The sequence below is a fragment of the Lissotriton vulgaris genome, chromosome 9 (genome assembly GCF_964263255.1).
Source record: "Lissotriton vulgaris chromosome 9, aLisVul1.2, whole genome shotgun sequence".
NCBI classification, from domain to species: Eukaryota; Metazoa; Chordata; class Amphibia; order Caudata; family Salamandridae; genus Lissotriton; species Lissotriton vulgaris.
Window position 1 is genome coordinate 557739176 of NC_141697.1, and position 24063 is coordinate 557763238.

General features: G+C 43.8%; 1 protein-coding gene across 1 annotated transcript in view; it reads right to left on the reverse strand.

Moving 5' to 3' along the window:
• Window positions 1-416: 416 nt before the first annotated feature.
• EFEMP2 (EGF-like fibulin extracellular matrix protein 2) overlaps window positions 417-24063 on the reverse strand; it is a 139375-nt gene continuing 115728 nt past the window's right edge. The window contains exons 11-12 of the mRNA XM_086938072.1: window positions 1544-2838; window positions 417-1408 (exon numbers count right to left, since the gene is read on the reverse strand). Of these exons, the coding sequence (XP_086794198.1) occupies window positions 2677-2838 (162 nt within the window). The 3' untranslated portion in view covers window positions 417-1408; window positions 1544-2676. The remainder of the gene's footprint in view (window positions 1409-1543; window positions 2839-24063) is intronic.

The window sequence follows — 24063 nt, forward strand, 5'->3', positions numbered from 1 at the left end:
TGTCTTTTTAGATCGAAAAAACCTGCAGGCCTCACAGGTTGCTTCCTGGTGTTCTGGAGATAACCACAAGTTACATTCCTAGTGTAGGTCAGAGCGTGGAAAACTGGTGTGAAAAGAAGGGCAAAATAGAAAAAGCATACATTCCATCGCCAATTTGACGTTGTTGGAGTAAACGGCAAAGAGACGTTCCGCCGCTAAGGCCCCAGGGGGCTCCGGTCGAATCGAGTCCCCTGAATAAATTAGACGTCAATGGTATAAGCAGGGAAGCAGTGATGGAAAACAATATCAATGGTATCAGAAAAGAGCTTGATGACAGTATCGAACCAGAGCAGTGGCAGACTTATGCCAAGCAGGTATATTTACAGCCACACATACCATCAAACAATCAAACATATATTTCGTAACATGGAGAGTAATTGAAAATTGTACAATATTTTTACTTTTTATTAAGTTTTTTTTTGTATTTTTACAAGTTATTTTTTTGTAAAACAATGATTATACAAACAACATATTTTACAAACAAAAAACACACTGAGAACGTCTTGAGACTTAATACAGAAAACTAAATGAAACAGTTTGTGGCACAACAGTTTGCTCCCTTCCTTCCCCTCATGCTCTTTCCCTCTTTTGACACTTTGTGAGCCATATTGCCTGCATGACAGTCTTGGTTCTTTTTAGAAAGAAAAAAGAAAGAGTGACTTTACTCCGCATCCATGAGTCCAGTAGAGGACACAGAATATTTCAATCCCCAAAATTAAATTTCACTCAGTTTCCCTATCCAGTTCAATGTTTTTTTTTTAACTGAACTGAAAGTTGTGAGTTCTGAACCTTGGCTTTATTTTCTCACATGCCCAAAATCCAAAAAATTGCACATTAAGAAAATTATTTAATAGACAACAGTATTAAAGACTAAGGCAGAGAAGGCAGGCTCGCTCTTGTTCAAAGGCTCAAAACAAAAAGCTGGGAGCGTAATTAGTAGACAGAAACACAAGATTTAGACATATGAGACGAAGCAAAACAACTCAAAGAATGTGAGTTAATTCTTGCCATTAACTATGGTCAGATATTTTGGACAAATGAGATGCTGGGATTTGGACAAAGAACATTTGCTAAATTTGGTCTGTTTTGTTGATACATAAGATAGAATATGAGCTATTTGCTAAAAACACACCGAAAAAATATTCTCACAGATTGAATTTAAAAATGTGTACAACTGAATTACTGCTTGGGAATTGCACAGATATAGGTTTCTGAGAGGGCTGCATTCACTGCCACAAGGGGGAATGTTGAATAGTTAAATGTATGTGTCTTATTCAAATGAAAAGTCTTACAGTGACAGCTTCTAGCTAATCATTTTGATGTAGTGGAAGTACATGTAAAGCAATTCAAGAGGGAAAAGGGCATAAACCTAGTTAACCACATGGCTGCTAGGCGTTTTCCCGTCCTGCGCTGAAGAACCAAAATCACCATTATTCATGACGAGCTGGCCTTGTCATCCGCGCACGGCAGGTAAGCGCCATGACGAGTCCAGCTCGTCATTAACTTCGAAGGGGTTAAAAGATCTTCTGTTCTTTAACTCTATAAGGGTTAATTATTAAAGGTTGCCGGGGATCGTGTGACTGCGCAATTTTATGTTGTGCCAGCAGGCTCTTCTAACAATAAGCAAATCAATGCAGTTCTTTGTGATACTCGAATACCTGAATAAGTCCTATGTATATGGCGTGCCTCAATGTTCCTGAATGTGGAAGAGATTGGTATTCACGTTAAAGCTATTCCTGCTGGCCAGGAGTGATGTTTTTGTAATGTTAGCAACCAGTACGGGTGGGAGAGGGAGGAAATAGATCTAATGTAACGCAAGGCTCAGAAGCTTGTGGTGCTGGTAAAGTAACGTTCAGAAGCCTCAACTGTGGGAAAACTACTTTATATTCTCGAAAGATATAAATATTGGCAAGTCAGGAGTGCTGTTGGGGTAACATAACCCATTGACAAAGAACAGACAGCCACATACTGTGATTGCAGCCCCACCTGCTGGTTAGCAAATGAAACTGCCAGCGGCTGGGGGAATGTCAGAACACATTATTTTCTTGCAGTGACACCTGCTGGCGAACAGTAGTGCATCACCTTTAGTAGGGTACAACAAAGGCACGCTTCTTTCACAAACCCCTTCCTGATTGTTTTTTGAAGGTTTTTAAATAGCCCTGAACAAATCTGAATTTGATGTTATCTAGAAATTGTAGAATACAGCTGTAGTTGGGAGGAACAAAAAGTGATTGAAAGGATATTGAACATCTGAAGTGGTTTAGCAGAGTAGCGAAGAGAAGTCTTACTACCTCTCAGCCTGCCAACTATTTGCTGCAGTCTTTGCAGACCATCAGCATAATTAGAAAAAACTTTGTTTCTATATCCAGAGAGATTGGTAAATACGCTGACAATCTGCCATCAGTTAATCAGTGAATGATGCCTTATTTGTAAACCCTGCTCGTGTTACTGTACTTGTCCCTTAAAATATAGTATTCAAGTGGGAGGGCGGAACACAACAGGGTATTACAAGAGCTATTGTAAATGGGAAAGGATAGTGAATTCCCATCCACTACGCAAGCTTTTCTTGGGAATGGAAATTTTAACCCCACCAGTGATGACTTATCCATCTTCGTCCACTCTACAGACTTATTGCCTTTAGAAGGGATGAGCTCCGACAAAGACCGTGAGCCTCAGCACAGAGCTGGAGCGATAGCTCATCAGAGAGTTGGTGGTTTCCATCTCCAGGTCCAGCACAAACTCTCGTGGTCCCCTGGCAGTCCGTGCGAGCACCAGCATGGCACTGATGTTGTTCATTTGCTGCATAGAGAGTAGAGAGAAGAATCGTCAGAAATGGAGACAATAAAATGACTGTACACACCAGAAACTCTTTCACCTCTTCTTTAGTGCCACATGAATTAATTCGGTTTACAAACCTCCTACAGTCTCGTAATTTCTGCTAACCTGCCACCTCTGTTTATTGCCAATATTGCTGCCTAGCAACTCCATTCAACTCTTGTTTGGCGAACCAAATAAAAACATTTTTTAAACTGTGACAGCGTTAATTGGGTGAAATATTTGAGTAAAACATAGAAAGGATGAAATCCTACAATTCTGCTCTGTAAGTCCCTCCACAAAATTCAGCAAACTTCACATTAGATTTCCATGTATGCCCAGCCAAGCACAGAACAGGAGCATCCAATGTCTGGCACACCAATTGGCTAAACAAATTAATTGGCTAGAGTTGGAATTTTTGAACACCCTTCAATTTTGAAAACCTATTTCAAACAACTGAGGCAGAGTAAAAATAAAATACACAGTGTACACTTGACGCTGACCACATGTTATTGATAAGTAAACACAAGTTTTTCCGAGGTTAGTTGGCTGAACGACCTTCGGCCAGACTGCAGTGAGAAATGTGGTCCTAAGCTGAGAAATTTGTTTCTGATGATTGCCCGTATTTCAATGTACCAGGTTTTGGTCGGGCTTAGTTTAGTTAGAGTCTTATGGGTAAGTTGATTACTGCTACTTCTGAACATCTATTAGAATATTTTAGAATTCAAGACAAAATAATTATAATGTGCTGCTGTTGATGTGGAAGTTTGCCTATTATATTAACTGAATATATTTAAATGCTGCCATGTTTTTAAAAGTTGTAATACTTAGATGTTCCTAAAATGTGTTTTACCTTTTAATCTGGATGTATTTTTTGTATTTTTCAATCTTGTACATTGTTATGATTTCGCTAAAAGTAAAGTCAGTAACATGTATAATGTATTCTTGTCAGTTACCTTATATTCCTCCTTTTCTTCTACTCTCTTTCTGTAGAATTTACTCACAATGTGGTAGTATGAGATAACAATGATGTAGGAGTAGGGTAAACCTGTGTTGTGACTTATTTACAGCCCCTAGGTTATTTCCATTTCTTAACACGCTTCTGTCTACCCCATTGCCATTGCTCAGAGCTATCACATAATCCCCATTGTGCAACACGCACTGACTGCACATAACCGCTTACACAGGCACCCCTGGCCATGTGAAGAATGAGTAGCTTTGTGAAGGAGTTTATAGTCAGACCACTAGCTGCAGAATTATCCCCACAGATCGAGAGAGCCAATATAATTTGGATAAGGGAAATTAAGGAACCAATTTTTCTTAACAGTTGCAGACATACTGCATCTTGTTTACCTAACTACATTGCCATTGCAATTTCTTCTTTATGCAGGTTTGAGTATATTTTTGCTGTGCCTGCTTTTCAGCCTTTTTGCTGCCACATTTGAGGACTGCACTTTATGCACGTTAGAAATTTGAGGTTGTACCTCATGTTTGTGGCTCAGGGTGTTGGCATTCAGTCGCCTTTGCTAGAGCAGAGTATTTTGTGTACATTCATGCATTTTATTAGGGGGTTGAGGATATATATATATATATATATATATATATATAGCGCATCGCATCCACTTGGAATAAAACTACGAACACCATGAGGCATTGGGAATGCCACGCCTACATGAGCAGGTGTTCTTCATTGAAACAGTAATGCGACGCTCACATTACCGTCTGTGCCACTGATGAAAGGAATGTATTTCCAGAAACGTGTCTGGAAGAGCACTTCAAATGAAGAAGCCGGTTGTACTGTGATTGGACTGCTGGCAAGAGTTCGAATGCACAATAAATGGACTTTTACCAAGCTTCCTGTGGCCTTTCTCAATTGTGCTTTCCTGACTGTGATGATTTATGGGGCTTGCACGCCTAACGAGGAAGGCTCACCGTGCTCAAGCGGGTCTGTTCAAGCTTGAATTTCGAGTTTGATACTGTCAGAAGGAAGCATTTGCAGGCTGCAATTCAGGGCTGGAGCCTGCATAAGTTCGCATTTGAAAACTGTAAAGCAGGGCAGTCCTGTCACGGAACACTGAGCATCTACCCACAGGGGCCGAACATTTGCATTTTAATATCGGTGAGTGAGCATCGCATCCACTTGGAATAAAACTACGAACACCATGAGGCATTGGGAATGCCACGCCTACATGAGCAGGTGTTCTTAATTGAAACAGTAACGCGACGCTCACATTACCGTCTGTGCTACTGATGAAAGGAATGTATTTCCAGAAACGCGTCTGGCAGAGCACTTCAAATGAAGAAGCCGGTTGTACTGTGATTGGACTGCTGGCAAGAGTTCGAATGCACAATAAATGGACTTTTACCAAGCTTCCTGTGGCCTTTCTCAATTGTGCTTTCCTGACTGTGATGATGATATATATATATATATATATATATATATATATATATATATATATATATATATATTGCCACAGCTTCTTCTTCCTACGTTAAGTAGATCAAAGGACACGGCACAGCAACAGATGGTTTTCAGCGTTCTTTATTTACACACCAGTGCAAAAAGTAACGTGCATCAAATGGACGGTCTACGCGTTTCGGCTCCTGCCTTCCACTGGACCATAGAGTCCCTAGGTCTAGACCTTGCTTAAATAACGTGAACAGTGTAAGTACCCTCTACCATTTTCATGGTCATCTAGACCAACCCACCCAGAATAGTAAGCAAATTTTTTAAAAATATATACATTAATATGTACAATTAACGTAAAGTACCATAAGAGTAATTCAGAACCATACATTCAAAATAAAGTATTTACACCAAAATATGTTCCGTTTTACATATCAATGTAAAAAAATATAAATGTGAAGTACCATTTGTGATGCAGAGCCGATAATTCTAAATAAAGTATTTACAAGAATTGTTTACAATCAGACCCATCTAGTCATTTATGGTATTGTGTTATACCTTTCCATGTAAAGTACTCAAACCGATATATATATACGCTGACGCTCCCACAGCGCACCGCACAAGCCAGCACTCTCCAGGAGAAAATCGGACACCGAATTCGATAATGGATGCAGCAGAGTTTTTTTATTTCTTTTCTTTTCAGTATGCCAAGGGTGCCGCGATCTGACGCGTTTTGGCGATCCTGTCGCCTTGCTCACTATATATATATATTTATATATATATATATATATATATATATATTTCACTGAAAAAAACCATAGGTTTCAGACATGTTATGGTTAGGAATTAGCATTTAAAAAACCTTGAAAATTCACTGAAAAAACACTCTTGACGAACTGCTTTTCTCATAACTGACGATTCTGGTAGTGTGTGGTCTCCAAAGCTGCATTTCTGATTATCGTGGGCCCCCTCTACAGAACGAATTTGTGTGGTACCTTCCACGGGGTGTCTTGTGTGGTGGCACATTCCCTTCTGCCGCAGCGTCTCACTGAATCAAGAATGCCCCTCCTGTTGACAACTACCTACGGGCTCTGTCTGGATCTGTCTGTAATACAGAGGTAACTACACAACATAAGTTAAGGAAGCACACCCTGGCCCTCCTGAGATCTCCATAGAGTCCCTTCCAGTTTTAGCTGTGTACTGGCGATATTCCACTAGACTGGCGCTATCCCACTGTGTGGTAATAGGAAAGCCTGAGAAACAACAGTCCAAGCTGACTTTTGAGTAAAAAAAACATAACATAAGCGTGACAGCGAACATCGACACTGAACCAGAAAGTGAAACGAGGTCACCCAGCGGCATGGAACACGTGCTGCAGGCCATACAACAGAGCCTGCAGGACATAAATGGGAAGCTAGACACCATCACGCAATGTGTTGACAACATGGCGGCTAAGCTGGATAAGCATGGGGAACGCCTGGTCGAGGCCGAAACCAGAATCACCGCAGTAGAAGATGAATCCCATACCACGACCAAAAAAATGCTCAGAAATCGAGAAGATATTGGACGTCATAAAAAACAAAGCAGAGGACTTGGAAGCAAGATCCCACCGCAATAACGTCTGCATTACAGGTGTTCCAGAATCTACCAACATCGGGAGGATGGAAACATACGTGGAGGAAATGATCCGCAGCAAGTTTGGTACGGAGCTCTCCTCAACAGTTCTACTAGTAGAGCGAGCACACAGATCCCTAGCCCCAAGGCCGAAACCGGGAGCAACTCCACGACCAATTGTAGCCCGCAATCCTAATTACAGGGATTGCGACACCATTTTAAGGCTGGCTCGAGAGAAGCGGGACATAACCTATCAGGGCAACGCGCTGGAATTTTACCCAGACTTCACTGTAGCAGTGCAACTGGTGCACAAAGAGTATAACCCGGTGAAAAAGAAGCTACGTGAATTGGGGATTGAATACAGCATGCTATACCCAGCACGAATGAAGGGGACGCACGACGGCCGCTCCACAATCCTCCAAACGCCGAAAGCAGCACAGGACTTTCTGAAACAATTTCACCGCAGGCGCAGGGAAACAAACCGTGAAGAGCAGAACCAAGACTCGGAATGAACAGCTACTGGCGTGGCAGGAAGCACGGTATCCTGGAGTTCCAAATCTGGTAAGATACACAAGCGACACACTGATGGGAAAGTGAACTATTGACACTCTAAATCTGCATCGCAGGCCTTTACAATTTAAACGCATTCGTAGTGGGTTACTCTCTACTGCCACAATTGACACTATAACCTACCCACAAGAATGCACTGGAATGTCTTGTATCTAACATAGGGGTGAATTCATAGCTCAAGAGGTGGCGGGCGTACAAGGAGATGGCACCCACATTGGACGACAAGCCCCATTACCTCACGTTGAGCTCACGGTACTAATTCTGATCTTGACACAGAAAATAACAGAGCTGTGAGAATACACTACATTATATCTCATGTTATACTATAATTGTTAACTATGTTATGTGTATACAGTAATAGGTCTATAGGAATGCCCAATGGGACGCAACATTGAGTGTGTCATCTGAACTCCCCAATGTGATTTGGAATTATACACCTGACCTCACCTTCGAGCCTAATGTCGCTTTACCGGGGGGCTATGAGCACAATTGGATGATTGGATATCACTTATATTATATGTGTGCTACTGACACCCCTACTCCCAACAGATACATCCAAGTCATGTTTAGTCCACACACCTAATAGACACCTGGCCACATCCACTATGTTGGATGCAGATATGTGCACCGGGCGGACCCCCCAAGTGGGAGTTCCCCAACAAATGTTTGGTTCTAAAGTTTTCTTTTGAAAGGGCATGTCTTTGGTATAGTTGGGGTGCTGAAGTGGGTGGGGGGGGGGGGGGGGGGGGACGAAGTTGGGTTTTGTTCTACAGACCAATGCACTTGAGAGGCATCACAGAAATCCAGTGCTATATCACAATATGTAAGGCTGTTATTTCTTTTCAGGAACGCATATGTGACATGCATGCTATAACTATCATTCTGCACGATACAAGATGTTAAGGTCAAATGATGTCCACTGAGAAATTACAGTAAAAATATTAAGGGGTTAAACAATCCGAAGAAGATTCGCCAAGTCTTTGCACACTTCAACAGGCTAAAAGTTGACATTACTCTCCTTCAGGAGACTCACATAGCCTCTCACGCAACCAACAATATTGGCCACAGATGGGCGGAGTCAATGCATGGTTCAACCTACTCCTCTTATTCCAGAGGGGTCCTCATATTGATAAGGAAAGGCCTGAATTTCAACGTTACTGATGTCATTAGAGATTAAGAGGGTCGCTATGTGATGATAATGGGGGTCATAAGAGGGCAAAAATTGGCTTTAATAAATACATATGGCCCGAATATTGATGACCCTGAATTCTATCGTAAAGTGTGGAGCAGACTTCATGATTTGCGGGACATTCCACTACTTTGGGGTAGGGATTTCAATATTGCACTACAAGACGGCCTAGATAGATCTGGGGTATCGTTGGAGCCTTACAAACAGGCATTAGCTACATTAAAGGATATAATGGCTGATATGCACCTTACTGACATTTGGAGGGTTCGTTATCCTGCACATAAGGAGGCCACGCACACAACTGTAGCACACAACAGTTGGTCACGTATAGACTATTGGTTAGGCACAAACCACCTATCACTCTGGACGAAGACTATCACGCACATGCCCCGGACATTATCCGATCATAATCCGGTACTACTCTCGATAGTCATACCACACTATGTACTGCCACCTTTCAGTTGGAGGTTTAATGCGAAAGCATTATTTGACTCAGAATACACTGACACTGTTCACAGCGCCATAAAGGAATATTTTGAACTGAATGTCCCAACAACTGAGGACCCGGGCCTGCTATGGAAGTCTTTCAAAGCAACAATAAGGGGGTCAGTATCAGCACTACCGCTGGTATCCTCAAAGATATAAGACAACAGCTTTCCACACGGGAAGATAAACTGAGAACGCTAGAGCTATACTATGAACGTACGCAGCATACCAGACTGCTAGGGGAAATTAGGACTGTAGTAGCGGAATATCAAACATATGCCGATGATGAACTAAAATATATCACAAAACGTCAAATAGCGCGATCCTACGGAGAGGTAGACCTGGTACAAATTTGGCAGCTAAAATATGTACGGGTCATGTCCCACATACAGTTCGGGATACTGGGCACTTTGAGATATGACGCGCAGGGTATATTGCGGGAATTCATGTAATCGTATGGAGACTTATGCACTTACCAGCCTACTGCCACTGCAGAGGAAATCATGGAATATCTCACTGATGTGTCGATAGCTTGGCTGTCGGATGCGCAGAGAGAATACCTTTCATTACCCGTCACCGTTGAAATGGAAAAGCGCCAGGCCCGACTGCTTCACGTGTGAATTTTATAAAACATTTGCGGATCAACTGGCCCCACAACTGGTCGTACTGTATGGGGATGCTCACGACAAACAGCTACTCCCGCCAACATTGAGAGAAGCCATGTTAATTGCCCTTTTAAAGCCGAACAAGGATCCAGAACACTGCGATTCCCACAGGCCCCTATCCCTCAGAGACGTAGATACGAAAATTATTGTCAAACTGATCGCTACACGCCTACAACCGTTGATGACTAATCTAATCCTGCCGGACCAATCAGGGTACATTCCGTCGCGCTTGATGGCCCATAATACCAGAACACTGTTCGCGCTTTCACATTCAGTCCCCAATACCAAGGCCGCGGCTGTAATCAATCAATCAATCAATCAAAGCATTTATATAGCGCACTACTCACCCAGAGGGTCTCAAGGTGCTAGGGGAGGGGGTTCCGCTACTGCTCGAACAGCCAGGTCTTGAGTTGCTTCCTGAAGGCGAGGTGGTCCTGGGTCAGGCGGAGGTGGGTCGGGAGGGAGTTCCAAGTCTTGGCGGCGAGGTAGGAGAAGGACCGTACCCCTGTGGTGGCTCTTCAGATGCGGGGGACGGCGGCGAGGGCGTGGCCGGTCGATCGAAGCTGGCGTTAGGGAGCGTAGAAGTTGAGGCGGCTGTTGAGGTATCCTGGGCCTTGGTTGTGTAGGGCTTTGTGTGCGTGGGTGAGGAGACGGAAGGTGATTCTCTTGTTGACCGGGAGCCAGTGCAGGTCTCTCAGGTGTCCGGAGATGTGGCTGCGACGGGGGATGTCCAGGATGAGTCGTGCTGAGGCGTTCTGGATCCGCTGGAGTCTCTTCTGGAGTTTGGCGGTGGTTCCGGCGTAGAGGGAGTTGCCGTAGTCCAGACGGCTGGTGACGAGGGCCTGGGTGACTGTCTTCCTGGTCTCGGTGGGGATCCATCGGAAGATCTTACGTAGCATGCGCAGGATGTTGAAGCACGACGAGGAGACAGCGTTGACTTGTCTGGTCATGGAGAGGGAGGAGTCCAGGATGAAGCCCAGGTTGCGTGCGTGGTCTGTTGGTTTGGGTGCGCTGCCTAGGGCGGGGGGCCACCAGGAGTCGTCCCAGGCGGAGGGTGAAGATCCCAGGATGAGGACTTCCGTCTTGTCCGAGTTCAGTTTCAGGAGGCTGTTCTTCATCCATTCGGCTACTCAGACTTCACACGGGTAGGATTCCATAAGTTTTATTATTTTCAGGTACAATCCATGACCTTTATTAAACCCAACGAGCGTCCCTCATGAACCCTCCCTTTATTTTCCAGCCTCCGCTCCTGTGAATTTTGTAGATTGAACAAAATTCCCCACCTAATACTCGGCAACGGCAACCCGACTTGGTGCCTACCGCTCAAAATCTAAAAAAAACCACCCGATTAGGACCGGGTTGGAATTATCACCGGTTCACCGGTGTGTTTTCATTCTTTAACTTTACAATGATTATTCCCAGTACTGGTGTTTAAGGCAAACGCAAGGACAAGAGAATCTAACTCCATTTCCCCTTCTTTTTCACCCTTCGTAGACCACGCCAATTGATTATTAAAATCAGGTAACGTTATAAACACTGTCTTTCCTTGTCAATTCTCCCTTTACCGCACTCGAGTCACAGCTGCGCATTTCTTATGTAAACTTTAAAAATATATTATTTTTTTCCGTACTCGTTCTCACAGCTGCGCATTTCTTATGTAAATTCTGAGTTTTAAACCACGAAGTCACCTCGACTTTTGACTAAACAGGAGTTGTGGGTTGTGTAGTGGCACGGCATGCTAATAGAGTCGAGTAGTTTTTCTATAATTTAGACTGTTGCTGGTGAGATGAAACACAACAAGTAATATTACTTCGTTTGACTCGTTGTTTTCTGTGCAAGTGGCAATATCCTAATTTTTCTTGTTCAATCTTGGGATTACACATTAGTTTGGGTCTCCATTTGCAGGAGCACACTGGCGTAATTAAGAACTATGATTGAAGGACATTTCTCTTTTAATAATGCCAGTCGCGTTTCAAGTCCAAATAGATAGACAGCCAAAATATTCTCTTACGATGAGTATTGTTAAGAAATGGAATAACTTATAGCCAAGAATAAACTGTACAATGCGACAATTACGAGAAACAGATGTATTTAACCCCTATATCTTTAATGGGACCCCTTTAATCTGTGATTATCTTGTAATTCCCAAGCTCCTTTAAAGGCACTTATTTAGTCGAGACTCCACCGCAATAACTGATAGATTAACTAGAGGTTCCTAGAATGTCACCATACCTATAATACCTACAATTTGAAACTGCTACATTTGCTAAATGTGTGGATTATCAGTACAAAAAACTAAGAAATTGTGTTTTTTCAAAATATTCATTGACAAACTCGATTGTGTGCCTGAAAGATTTAATTGTCTTCACTTTACACTTGCACAATTATGTTTTTACAAATGTATATAGTGATTCGATTTACTATTATCCTGATTGCGCCGACAGTCACAACACATTGGTCTATCCCCGACACCAGAAAGTTATTTGGTTTTCGGTCAGTGAAGCATGTCTTTTGCTGTAATTTCACCATACAAGTTTTCCTTTTCCTATCCCACCTTATTGGTTTCCACGTCACGGGTGATCCCTCTTACCTCAAACAACGCAATGATTTGTATTTTGATATCGTATTTATACAATTACTCTCTTCTAGCCCTGAAGAGTCACAGCCACATGTTGTGACGAAACACGTGTCAACCCGATTGTTATTTGCAGTGATTCCCAGGAGGGGACACTGTTGGTGAATAAAAAAACTTGAAAAGACTTGATTGATATTTGCAGTGATTCCCAGGAGGGGACACTGTTGGTGAATAAAACCTTGAAAATTATACACTTTGTCCGATCTATCCCTACTAACACTAGTCTAAGACAAATTAAGGTATAAATACATATTGTGTGCTCTGGATCTTGTTGCCCAATCCATTCGGCTACCTCTTTCATCCCTTCGTGAAGGTTGGCTTTGGCGGTGGCGGGGTCGTTGGTGAGGGAGAGGATCAGCTGGGTGTCGTCGGCGTAGGAGATGATGTTGAGGTTGTGCTGGCGTGCGATGTCTGCGAGGGGGCTCATGTAGACGTTGAAGAGGGTTGGACTGAGCGAGGAGCCTTGAGGAACGCCGCAGATGACTTCGGTGGCTTCTGATCTGAACGGGGGGAGGCGGACTCTCTGTGTCCTTCCGGCGAGGAAGGAGATGATCCACTCCAGTGCCTTCTCCTGGATTCGGACGTTGCTGAGGCGCTGCACTAGGGTGCGGTGACAGGCAGTGTCGAAGGCCGCGGAGAGGTCTAGGAGGATGAGGGCTGCTGTTTCTCCGTTGTCAAGCAGGGCTCGGATGTCATCGGTGGCTGTGATCAGGGCGGTCTCTGTGCTGTGGTTGGCCCGGAAGCCAGACTGCGAGACTTGTTAGATGCGGCTAAAGCATTTGATTCTATTGAATGGTCATACTTGCACACTGTTCCTCAAAGAATGGGTTTCCCCCCTATCTTTTTACAATGGGTGAATATGTTCTACACTGCCCCAACAGCATGTATCAAAGTCAACAATACAAATCACGAGAGGGACGCGTCAGGGTTGTCCTTTATCTCCCTTATTATTTGCAATAGTGCTTGATCCACTGGTGTGCAAAATAAGACAGGGGCACCATTACTCAGCGCTTCAATTCCCACAGAGACCACTGCATATCTCATTATATGCAGACGACATGATGTTATATGTCTGCGATCCAGCGCAACACTTGAACCCTCTACTAAGGGAATATATAAAATTTGGACAGCATTCGGGACTTAAAATAAACTGGTCCGAATCCGTGATTATACCATTGACTGATACCACATGTCCGCACTCCATAGACTATCTGTTAGAATGGCAATCGGAACCAGTAAAATATCTGGGAGTCTGGTTCCACCGGGACCCGGAAATTGTCATCCGCACATATTATGGTGGGGCAGTCAGTACCATAGAAGACAAAATTAAGAGGTGGAACTGTCTACCGCTATCGTTAGCTGATCGTTTGTCCATAGTAAAAATGGTAATCTTACCCAAGTTACTATATTTGTTTAATAACATTCCAATCAAACCACCGATGGCGGTGTTCCGTAGGATTTCTACCATGGTACTAAACCTAATATGTCGGGAAAGGAAGCACGGATTGAAATGCGGGCTCTAACATTACCCTACTCACAAGGGTGATTTAAAGTGCCAAATTGTATGCTTTATTATCTATGTGCACAAGCATAATACGCACACTTTTGGTATCATAAGATCCCTTACCACACACATGTCGCCATTGAAGAGGGAGATGCCCTTCCTATACCACTGACAGCTATCATACCACATCGTCCCACGCTACTTAACCTGGATATCAACACCATAGATGCGACAAAAAATGCCTATTACACGATGGGGCATAAGACACATAAACTACCGCTATACGCTGCTGCACTGCCACTACACCATCACCCGGAACTATCTGTAACTCAGGAAGAGGTGGGAATGGGTTTACTCAAACAAGTTGGTATAGATACCATGGGTGACCTTTATCACGACGGGCAATTTCGGTCCCTGGACGATCTCTCCTTCATAAGCAATCAAACACTGCTTTTTAGATTCACATATCATAGGCTGCAAGGGGCAAAAAAGAAGTTGTACACATCCTACCTCGCGGAGACACAACAACTGTCCTCCCTACAATTCTTGCTCACAATTTCAACAGCGAAACACATAGTATCTAGACTGTATGTTAAATTGCAAGAGGACATAGCGGGCAACACTCTAAGTGCACTAGCAAAATGGAATGCTAATCTAGACACTCCGCTAACAACGGAGGAATGGGCATTAACCTGCACACTCACGGGATTACTAACACAGAATGGGAACCTACGTATATTACACTATAAATACCTTCACCAGACCTACCATACACCTGCACGGCTCCATAGATACGTTCTGGCGCAGATTCACAATGCAATCGATGTCACACTGTTGCGGCAGATTTTATACACCTCGCATGGTATTGTCCAAAGGTGGCAGAATACTGGGTACAGGTGATAGAAATGCTGAGTGTCATGGTGGATATTCCCATTGAATGTACTGCTCGTGAATGTCTACTGGGTTTGGTGCCTGATGTTCGTGCCACCAAACGTAAATTTTGTGTAATTGCACTACTTCTGGCTAAAAGTAGAATTTCAAATCGGTTGGAATAGCAGACGAGCCCCGAAAATCCAACAATGGCTCCTGGACCTAACGTATTGTAAAGACACCCTACTAACTTACGAAGAGGAATCGCCTGCGGGCTCACGACCCAGAGATTATTGAAAATATTTAATTGACTACTTAAAAACTGCATCAGGTTGATTAACTACATGTCCTAGCTACGTCATCATGTATGTATATATGAAGTATAATATATTAACAATACTGGATAATGGATGTTGTTGTGCAACGGTCTGTATGTTTATTCACTGTTGTTATTGTAAATCTTACAAATGCCAATAAAAAAAAAACTATAACTCACGCGCCCGCAATCCACTGCTGATGATGTCACATATTACATCATTCATGACATGGTCAGTGACATCCCGGATGACATCACTGATGACATCTCAAATGACATCACTGATGACATTATCCAGTGAATGTGGTTTGGTTCAATATTTAAATAAGTATTATATATATATAACAATCTGCATTGAAGACTGAGTGGATGTACAAGTGTCTGGATGGGGGATTTAGTAGCCGTGTGATTGATTGTCTAAGTGACTAATTTAAAGTGTCTCACTAAATATATGGGATAGTGATTAAACTGTGTGAATATCTGTATCACTCTATCTCTTGTTGTGTTAACTACTACATAAGTTAGTTACTAGCTATGTGAAAGTCCATATTAGTTAATAATTAGTTAAGTGAGTATTTGTATGGGATAGTGAATGTGTGTGTGGTTGGTTGAGAGGTGTGTGACTGTCCAAAGATGTGTAAATAGTTGATTTGGTAGGTATATGAGGTTAAGAATGTATGTGGAAATAATTGTTTGGGTGAGTGAATCTCTTTATGGGTGTGGTGATGAGTAGATATATTTCTCAATGATACATGTCCAACATAGTAGAAATATAAAAGGCTGTGTATGTGACCCTTGTTGTATATAAATAAGTATACATAAGACTCAGTGATTGTATGAGTGACTGTATCGAAAACTGTACACACTAAGTATGAGTTACTATCTATATGAATAAATAAAGTGGTGTTTGTATAAGTGTGTAGCTTAGTAAATGTAAGTATGATCAATTGTTTGCATAAATGAGTAGGATGACGGCATAAGTGAATAGGATGTGTGCTGGTGTGTAATGTTGATGTAGGTGTATAAGTATATTTAATAGTGTTCTATTGATCTTTGTTAGCAGGTATGAGTGAATCTATAGGTAAGTGTTTAGATGTGTGTGTAAATGTAGGAATCACTGAGTGGGTTTTTAGAAACTTGTATTGGTGTGTCAATGGTTTCAAATATGGTACTCCATATTTTATGAGTGTTGAAAGGCTATACTAGTGTATGATGAGATGTATCAGATTGTCACGTGGATGATGTCATCAGTAATGCAATCAGTGATGTCATTTGAGATGTCATCAGTGATGTCACTGACCATGTCATGAATGATGTAATAAGTGACATCATCAGCAGTGGATTGCGGGTGGGCGAGTTATAGTTAGTACAGCAAACTATAACGGAGGAATTTCAATGGTTTTGTAGAGTGAAATGTCCAGCTAACTATAACACCCCTAAAACCTATGTTTTTTTCAGTGAATTTCTAAGGTTTTTGAAATGCTAATTCCTAACCATAACATGTCTGAAACCTATGTTTTTTTCAGTGAATTTCAAAGGTTTTTTAAATGCTAATTCCTAACTATAACATGTCTGAAACGTATGGTTTTTTTCAGTGAATTCCAAAGGATTTGTAAATTACAATTTTTAAATGTAATAATTGTTAAATATTTTTTTATACTGATTTACTACATTTTTTAAAACTATTTATTTTTAGATATTTTATTTTTTAAATTACATTACATATTTTTTTATATAAATTGAAAAACATTTTTTTTTAAATATTGAAATTCTAATATTGTTTTTTTTAATTTTACATATTTTTAAATATATTAATATATTTTATATAGCAGACAATGATATCCTATGAAAGGAAATTCAAGTTACTGGTAAGTATGGTTAGAATTACTTTTCAGGATCAGTACTGGGCTCAAAGATGCAGGACTGAGGTTGATTTTACTTCGGTCCAGTATATATAGAGGCACTCTCCTACACCATCCCCTCCCTTCACCACTGTGCAAACACGCCCTGTGGCGCGTTTTAAGTTGGGGAAATAATTCTTCAATCCTGAGGGTCCCTAGGGTCCAACTAGCCCACTAGGTACATCCAGGAAGCGCCACAGAGCTGCGTAGCAGAGAGATGTAAAAAGGGGCACAGCCTAGACCACCTCTCTGCAACGCAGTACAGTGGTGCTTACTGGAAGCACTTGGTGGGCTAGTTGGCCCCCCGGAGCCCTCATGATTGAAGGAGAATTTTTTCTCCAACTTAAAGCGGACCACAGGACATGTTTGCACACGTCACTTAAGCCCAGTCCCCTCCCTTCACCATTGTGCAAACACGCCCTGTGGCCGTTTTAATTTGGGAGATTAAGTTCATTTGAATCCAGAGGGTCACTAGGGTCCAACTAGCCCACTAGTTACCTCCAGTAAGCGCCACAGAGCTGCGTTGCAGAGAGGTGTAAAAAGTGGCACGGCCTGCACCACCTCTCTGCAACGCAGCACAGTGGCACTTACTGGATGGACCTGGTGGGCTAGTTAGCCCCCAGGGGCCCTCAGGATTGAAGGGGAATGATTTCCTCAACTTAAAACGCACCATAGGGCGTGTTTGCACACGTCACCTCAGGCCCCGTCCCTCCCTTCCCCACTGTGTAAATACGGCCTGTGGCCGTTTTAAGTTGGGAGATTAAGTCCCCTTGAATCCTGAGGGTCCTTAGGGGCAAATTAGCCCACTAGGTATCTCCAGTAAGCGCCATTGCAGGGAGGTGTAAAAAGGGGCACGGCCTGCACCACCTCTCTGCAACACAGCGCAGAGGCGCTTACTGGAAGCACCTGGTGGGCTAGTTGGCCCCCAGGGTCCCTCAGGATTGAAGGAGTATTTTTCCCCCAACTTAAAACGCGCCACAGGGCGTGTTTAAACACGTAACCTCAGGCCCCGTCCCCTCCCCTCACCACTGTGTAAACGCGCCCTGTGGCCATTCTAAGTTGGGAGACTAAGTCCCTGTGAATCCTGAGGGTCCTTAGGGTCAAACAAGCCCACTAGGTACCTCCAATAAGCGCCACAGGGCTGCATTGCAGAGAGGTGTAAAAAGGGGCGTGGCCTCTGAACACCTGTCTGCAACGCAGCTCCCTGGCGCATACTGGAGATACCTGTTGGGCTATTTGGCCCTCAGGGACCCTCGGTATTGAAAGAGAATTAATTCCCCAACCTAAAACGCGCCATGGGGCATGTTTGCACAGTGGTGAAGGAAGGGGGCGTGGCCTGAGGTGACATGTCTGCAAACACGCCCTGTGGCGCGTTTTAAGTTAGAAAATTAATTCTGACTCAATCCTGTGGGTCCCTGGGGGCCAACTAGCCCACCAGGTACCTCCAGTATGCGCCAGGGGGCTGCGTTGCAGAGAGGTGTTCAGAGGCCACGCCCCTTTTTATAACACTCTGCAACGCAGCTCTGTGGCGCTTACTGGAGGTACCTGGTGGGCTAGTTGCCCCCAGGGACCCTCAGGATTGACAAGGAATTCATTCCCTAACTTAAACCGCGACACAGGGAGTGTTTACACACATGTGAACTCAGGCCCCGCCCCGTCCCTTCACCATTGTGCAAACGCGCCCAGTTGCGTGTTTTAAGTTGGGGGATTAACTCCCCTTGAATACTGAGGGTTCCTGGGATGCAACTATCCCACCAGCTACCTCCAGTAAGCGACACAGAGCCTCAGAAAACCTGTCTGCAACGCAGCCCCCTGGAGCATACTGGAGGTTCCTGGTGGGCCTGTTGGAATAAGTTATCCTTCTGCAAATGCGCCAGGGGGCGAGTTTGCAGAGTGCTGTAAGAAAGGGGCGTGGCCTCTGGCGCGATGCCAGACTTTTTCTTTTTTTAAGAAGGGGAGCTGTGTGGTCACTGTTAATTTCCTAATATTTTACCCCCAATTTTTTCAAATCAGAAATTGGGAAGGGGGCCGTGTGGCCCTCCCCTCCCAAGGCCTTAATCGGCCCCGTGGACCCCTTCCCCCGGGGCATGGCCTTTTTTTGTAAATTGTTGGAGGGGGGGGGGGTGGGGGTGCGTGGCAACATGTAGGAGCACATGCATCGGTTTTTTTTTATCGTCAATATCAGCACACCCTGCACGAATTTTGCCGGTTTAAAAAAAAAAAAAAAAAAGGAAAATGCTACTTACCAGTGTACATCTGTTCTTGGCATGTAGAGCTGCAGATTCGTACACTTTTGCAATAGATCGCCACCTGGTGTTGGGCTGGGATGATTGCAGGTTGTTGTCTTGGAAGAAGTCTTTGTAGTCATGAGATAGGTGACTCCTCCCTTGGACAATACTGCGCGTGGTCATCGACTCCATCTTCAGATTGTTTTTCGCCATGATGGGAAATGATGGAGTTAGTAGAAGTAAAGAGAAAGGATGTCGATGCGTGTGCATCTAAATAAGATGAGAACTGGAACGGATACAAGTCCCGGGGAGGCGGGAGGGTGTGTAGGAATCTGCAGCTCTACATGCCAAGAACAGATGCATACTGGTAAGTAGCATTTTCCGTTTGAGGCATATGAGCTGCAGATCGTACACTTTTGCATCGATTGTACAGCAGTGTCTCCCCTAGCGGTGGTCGCTTGTATCTGTTGCAGTATTTTGAAACAGGGTTCTAAGGACAGCTTGGCCTACTGCAGCTTGCTGCTTGGCTTGCACATCAACACCATAGTGTTTAGTGAAGGTGTGTAGTGTAGACCATGTTGCTGCCTTGCATATGTCCTCTAGTGGTATATTTCCTAAGAAAGCCATAGAGGCTCCTAGTTTGCTAGTGGGGTGTGCTTTAGGAGGAACTGTTAGTGTACGTTTAGCTTTTTGATAGCATATTTGTATATACTTTACAATCCACCTGGCGATTTCCCCTTTAGAGATGGGGTTGCCTTTGTGTGGGGGAGAGAAAGATACAAATAATTGTTTTGTCTTTCTAAAGGATTTAGTCCTATCTGTGTAGTATAACAGGGCTCTTCTAACATCTAAGGTGTGTAAAGCCCTTTCTGCCACAGAGTCTGGATTTTGGAAAAACACAGGTAGCTCTGATTGGTTAAGATGAAAAGGAATAATAACCTTTGGCAGAAATTTTGGATTATGCCTAAGAATCACTTTATTAGGATGTATTTGAACAAATGGTTCTTGTATTGTGAATGTTTGTATTTCACTAACTCTTCTGAGAGAGGTGATGGCAACAAGGAAAGCAGTTTTCCATGTTAGGAATTGCAATTCACACTTGTGTAAAGGTTTGAAAGGGGGTCCCATAAGTCTTGTAAGGACAATGTTTAGGTTCCATACCGGAGCAGGTGGTAACCTGGGTGGGATTATTCGTTTTAATCCTTCCATGAATGCTTTTATTGCAGGTACTCTGAATAGAGATAGATGTTGCCTATTCTGTAAATAGGCTGCAATTGCTGCCAGATGCAGGCGTATGGAAGAATAAGCCAAATTAGACCTTTGTAGATGTAAAAGGTAACAAATTAGATTTTGGATGGAAGCATCCAGTGGATCAATGTGATTATTGTTACAATATATTGCAGATCTTTTCCACTTAGCGGCACCAATTCATCCATATCGCATTCCCTTCCGACCGTGGGTGTGGAAACCTGGTGGCGAAGGTTGGGCATTTTGCGTTTTCGTGGGTGGCAAACAGATCTATCTGTGGATGCCCCCACATTTGGAAGAATGGTTGAAGCACTTGTAGATGTTTTTCCCATTAGTGAATCTGTTGTGCCTGTCGACTCAACAGATCTGCTATCTGATACTAAAAAAATAAAAGAGAAGTTCCTGAAATTTCGCCTAGGGCTGTTGCCGTCAGCAGCCCACTTGCCTCCATGGTTACGGCCACACTTACCAACAACATGCCGTCTCTGTGGGAATGGCAAGGAAAACATAGTCCATCTGATCACTACTTGTACCAAGCTCGCCCAAGATCGACGCGTCTTGCTGCGACCACTTTTTAACATTCGCAAGATACGAACCTGCAGGCAAGCAGTACTTGCCTGCTTTAAAGGAGACGACATCCAACTGAGCTGCAGAATGGTCACTTTTCTTGATAAAGCGGAGGCCTGTTTTAAAACTTTGAAGGAAACCGAACAAATCTACTAGTACCGTAAAAAGTCTAAAGGATGAACCCCATGGTAGCCCTGATGAAAAACCAGAGTGTCACTCTGACTCTCCCACATATCGACCACCATCAATTACAAATTGGGACATTCCGAACTGTTATTATAACTTAACATTGCCATTTTATTATACCTCCCATTGATGGAGAACCTTTTTTTAAAAACTTTTTTTTTGACAAATAGACCGTTCAACAAGATGCTAAACTTCTTTTAATCGTGTTATTGTTATTACACCATGTATTTTGCCTTTTGTTTTATGGACAGATCCTTTGTTTTAACAGGTTTAAATTTGACCTATGTTTTATAAACTGAACTTTCTTTTCTCTATATTGTAAAGGTTTTAAATAGCCATGCACAATAAAGTATCTATCCCTATCTGATTGTGAATTCCTGGAAGGTGTTCTACTGTCAGGTGTATGTTGTGAGGAATGGCCCATCTCCAAATGTTCTGTGCGAGCTGGGACAGTTGTAGAGAGTGTGTCCCCCCCTGTTTTTGTATATAGTACATGGCTGTCATATTGTTCGTCCGGATTAAGACAGCTTTGTTTTGTACTTGCACTTGAAACGATTTGAGTGTTAGGAATATTGCTAGCAGCTCTAGATGCTTGATATGGAAACATTTTTGTTGGTTGTTCCATTGGCCTTGTGTGGTATAGTGTAAGAGATGGGCTCCCCAACCTGTGAGGGATGCGTCTGTCGTGAGCACTGTCTGTGGAACAGGCTCTAGGAACGGCCGTCCTCTTGTCAAGTTTTTGGTGTTCCACCATTGCAGAGATCGACATGTACGGCTGTCTACCAACACCAGGTCTGTGAGCTGACCTTGAGCCTGATTCCACTGTTGTGCTAGACATTCCTGTAACGGACGCATTTGCAGTTTGCATGTGGAACTGTGAAGATGCAAGACGTCATCATGCCTATTAGTCTCATGAACACTCTGGCTTGGAGAGACTGCTGGTGTTGAAAAATGGAGAACAAAGTCTGAATGCTCTGTATCCTGGCTGGACTGGGATACGCTAGAGCTGTAGATGTGTTTATGGTAGCTCCTAGATACTGATGAACGTGCAAAGGGTCTAGGTGCGACTTGATGTAGTTTATGGTAAACCCTAAGTCGTGCAGTGTTTGAATTGTTTGCTTTGTGTGTTGGACACATTGACTGGATGATTTTGCTTTTATGAGCCAATCGTCTAGGTAAGGGAAGACATGTATCTGTTGTCTTCTGTGAGAAGTTGGCCTGATATATCATGTCTCCAATTCTGGGGGCACCTTGTATCAGTCCAAACAATCCCTTATGGTGTTGGTTGTAAGTCAACCTTATAGACAAGCTATCCTAAGGGTAGCATGGACTAAGCAGCCTTAAAGGCTTAACTCAAGAGGGCATGTGAATCCAGATGTTTTACCAATCATAATCCTGTAATATCAAATAAAAGGACACCACACAAATTATATATTATAAAAATATATGTATTTATTACTAGAATAATCCTCTGTATTCTTTATGAGTGCAGAGGCACAAGCGTTTAAACAAAAGCACAGTTAAACATATAAAAGTTGCACAATTATGGATGAGGCCGGGGGGCCACGCAAACCATATATTAAAAAGTGGTATAAGTATCACTAATCGAACAGTGGTCAGGTCTAGGGCCTGGAGAATCGCTGGGACCAATCGGGACTAGCAATGCTGAAGTCGGGAAAAGCCCGTGGGAATCGGGTGCAGCGCTGAAAGCACACACATGCACCAATGCAAAGTCAATGGTGCGTAAAAGTTATCGAGTTACTGTTTTAAGAGTCTTACGACTGGACTAGAAGTACAAAACTTTAGACTTAGACACTAGAGGTGTATACCACTACAGGAGCACCGGCGTTCAAGAGTTACCTCACCCACAGGAAGCGGGTGCACAGGTGCAAAGTCGTGTCGGCTTTCGTCGTGTAGATCTATGGAGCCTGTAGATGATGATGCTGCAGGCGGCCAGAAGAGGAGTGTCCGGTGCGATCCAAGGGTGGATCGAAGATGAAGAGTACCTGAAAGCAGAGGGGACAGAGTCTGGGTCACTCACTAGTGACCAGGGTGGAACAAGGAAGGAACCAGGCAATGTCGGGCGCAATCAGGTGGTTGTCGTGAAGCTTGTCTCCGCTGCCACGTGGACTCTGGGGCACCGAGGATGTCCAGGAGTGGATCACGAGCTGTCCCACGAAGGCTCTCGCTGTCGGCGGTGTCGGCTTCCGGATCAGAGCAAACAAACCTTGGCAAGCGCAACCCACACAGGATTCGAAGATCGCTTCTTACTCGGACCAGGAAGGTCAGAGCGGGTGCTCCTTTTCAGGGGAGCGAGGGCCAGCCCAGAGCAACCGGACTGGCAGAGCAAATTTAAATGATTTGTCAGTACTGGGGCCGCTAGCCAACGGGCAAGCGACCAGACCAACGCGTTGAGCAGGAAAATGCAAAAGAGCCCCACGCAGCACTCGTCGAGTGTGGAGGGGTGAGCTTCGGTGCAAAAGCTGCTCAGGGCTGGGGCTTCTCAAACCCCAATGCACAGCGTCGAGGGAGCCTCGGGAGCTGCACGGTCAGCACTTTGTGGTTTTTCCAAGATGGCCGGTCCCACGCTTCAGGTCGCTTCCACGGGTCTCAGATTCGCTGGGACTGTGGATCGGGCTGTTGGAAGGCGGGAAAGCTGGGTCTTGTCGATCTCTGTCGCTCGAGTTCCGGCGGGAACTGCAACAAAGCAAATGGTGAGGCGATGGATGGTGCCTGTTTGCACAGGGTGGTCACTCCTTGACCACAAGGGAGATTCTTCAGTCTTCTACGTCGAGTAGGATGTCGAAGGGTCCAGAGTTTTGTT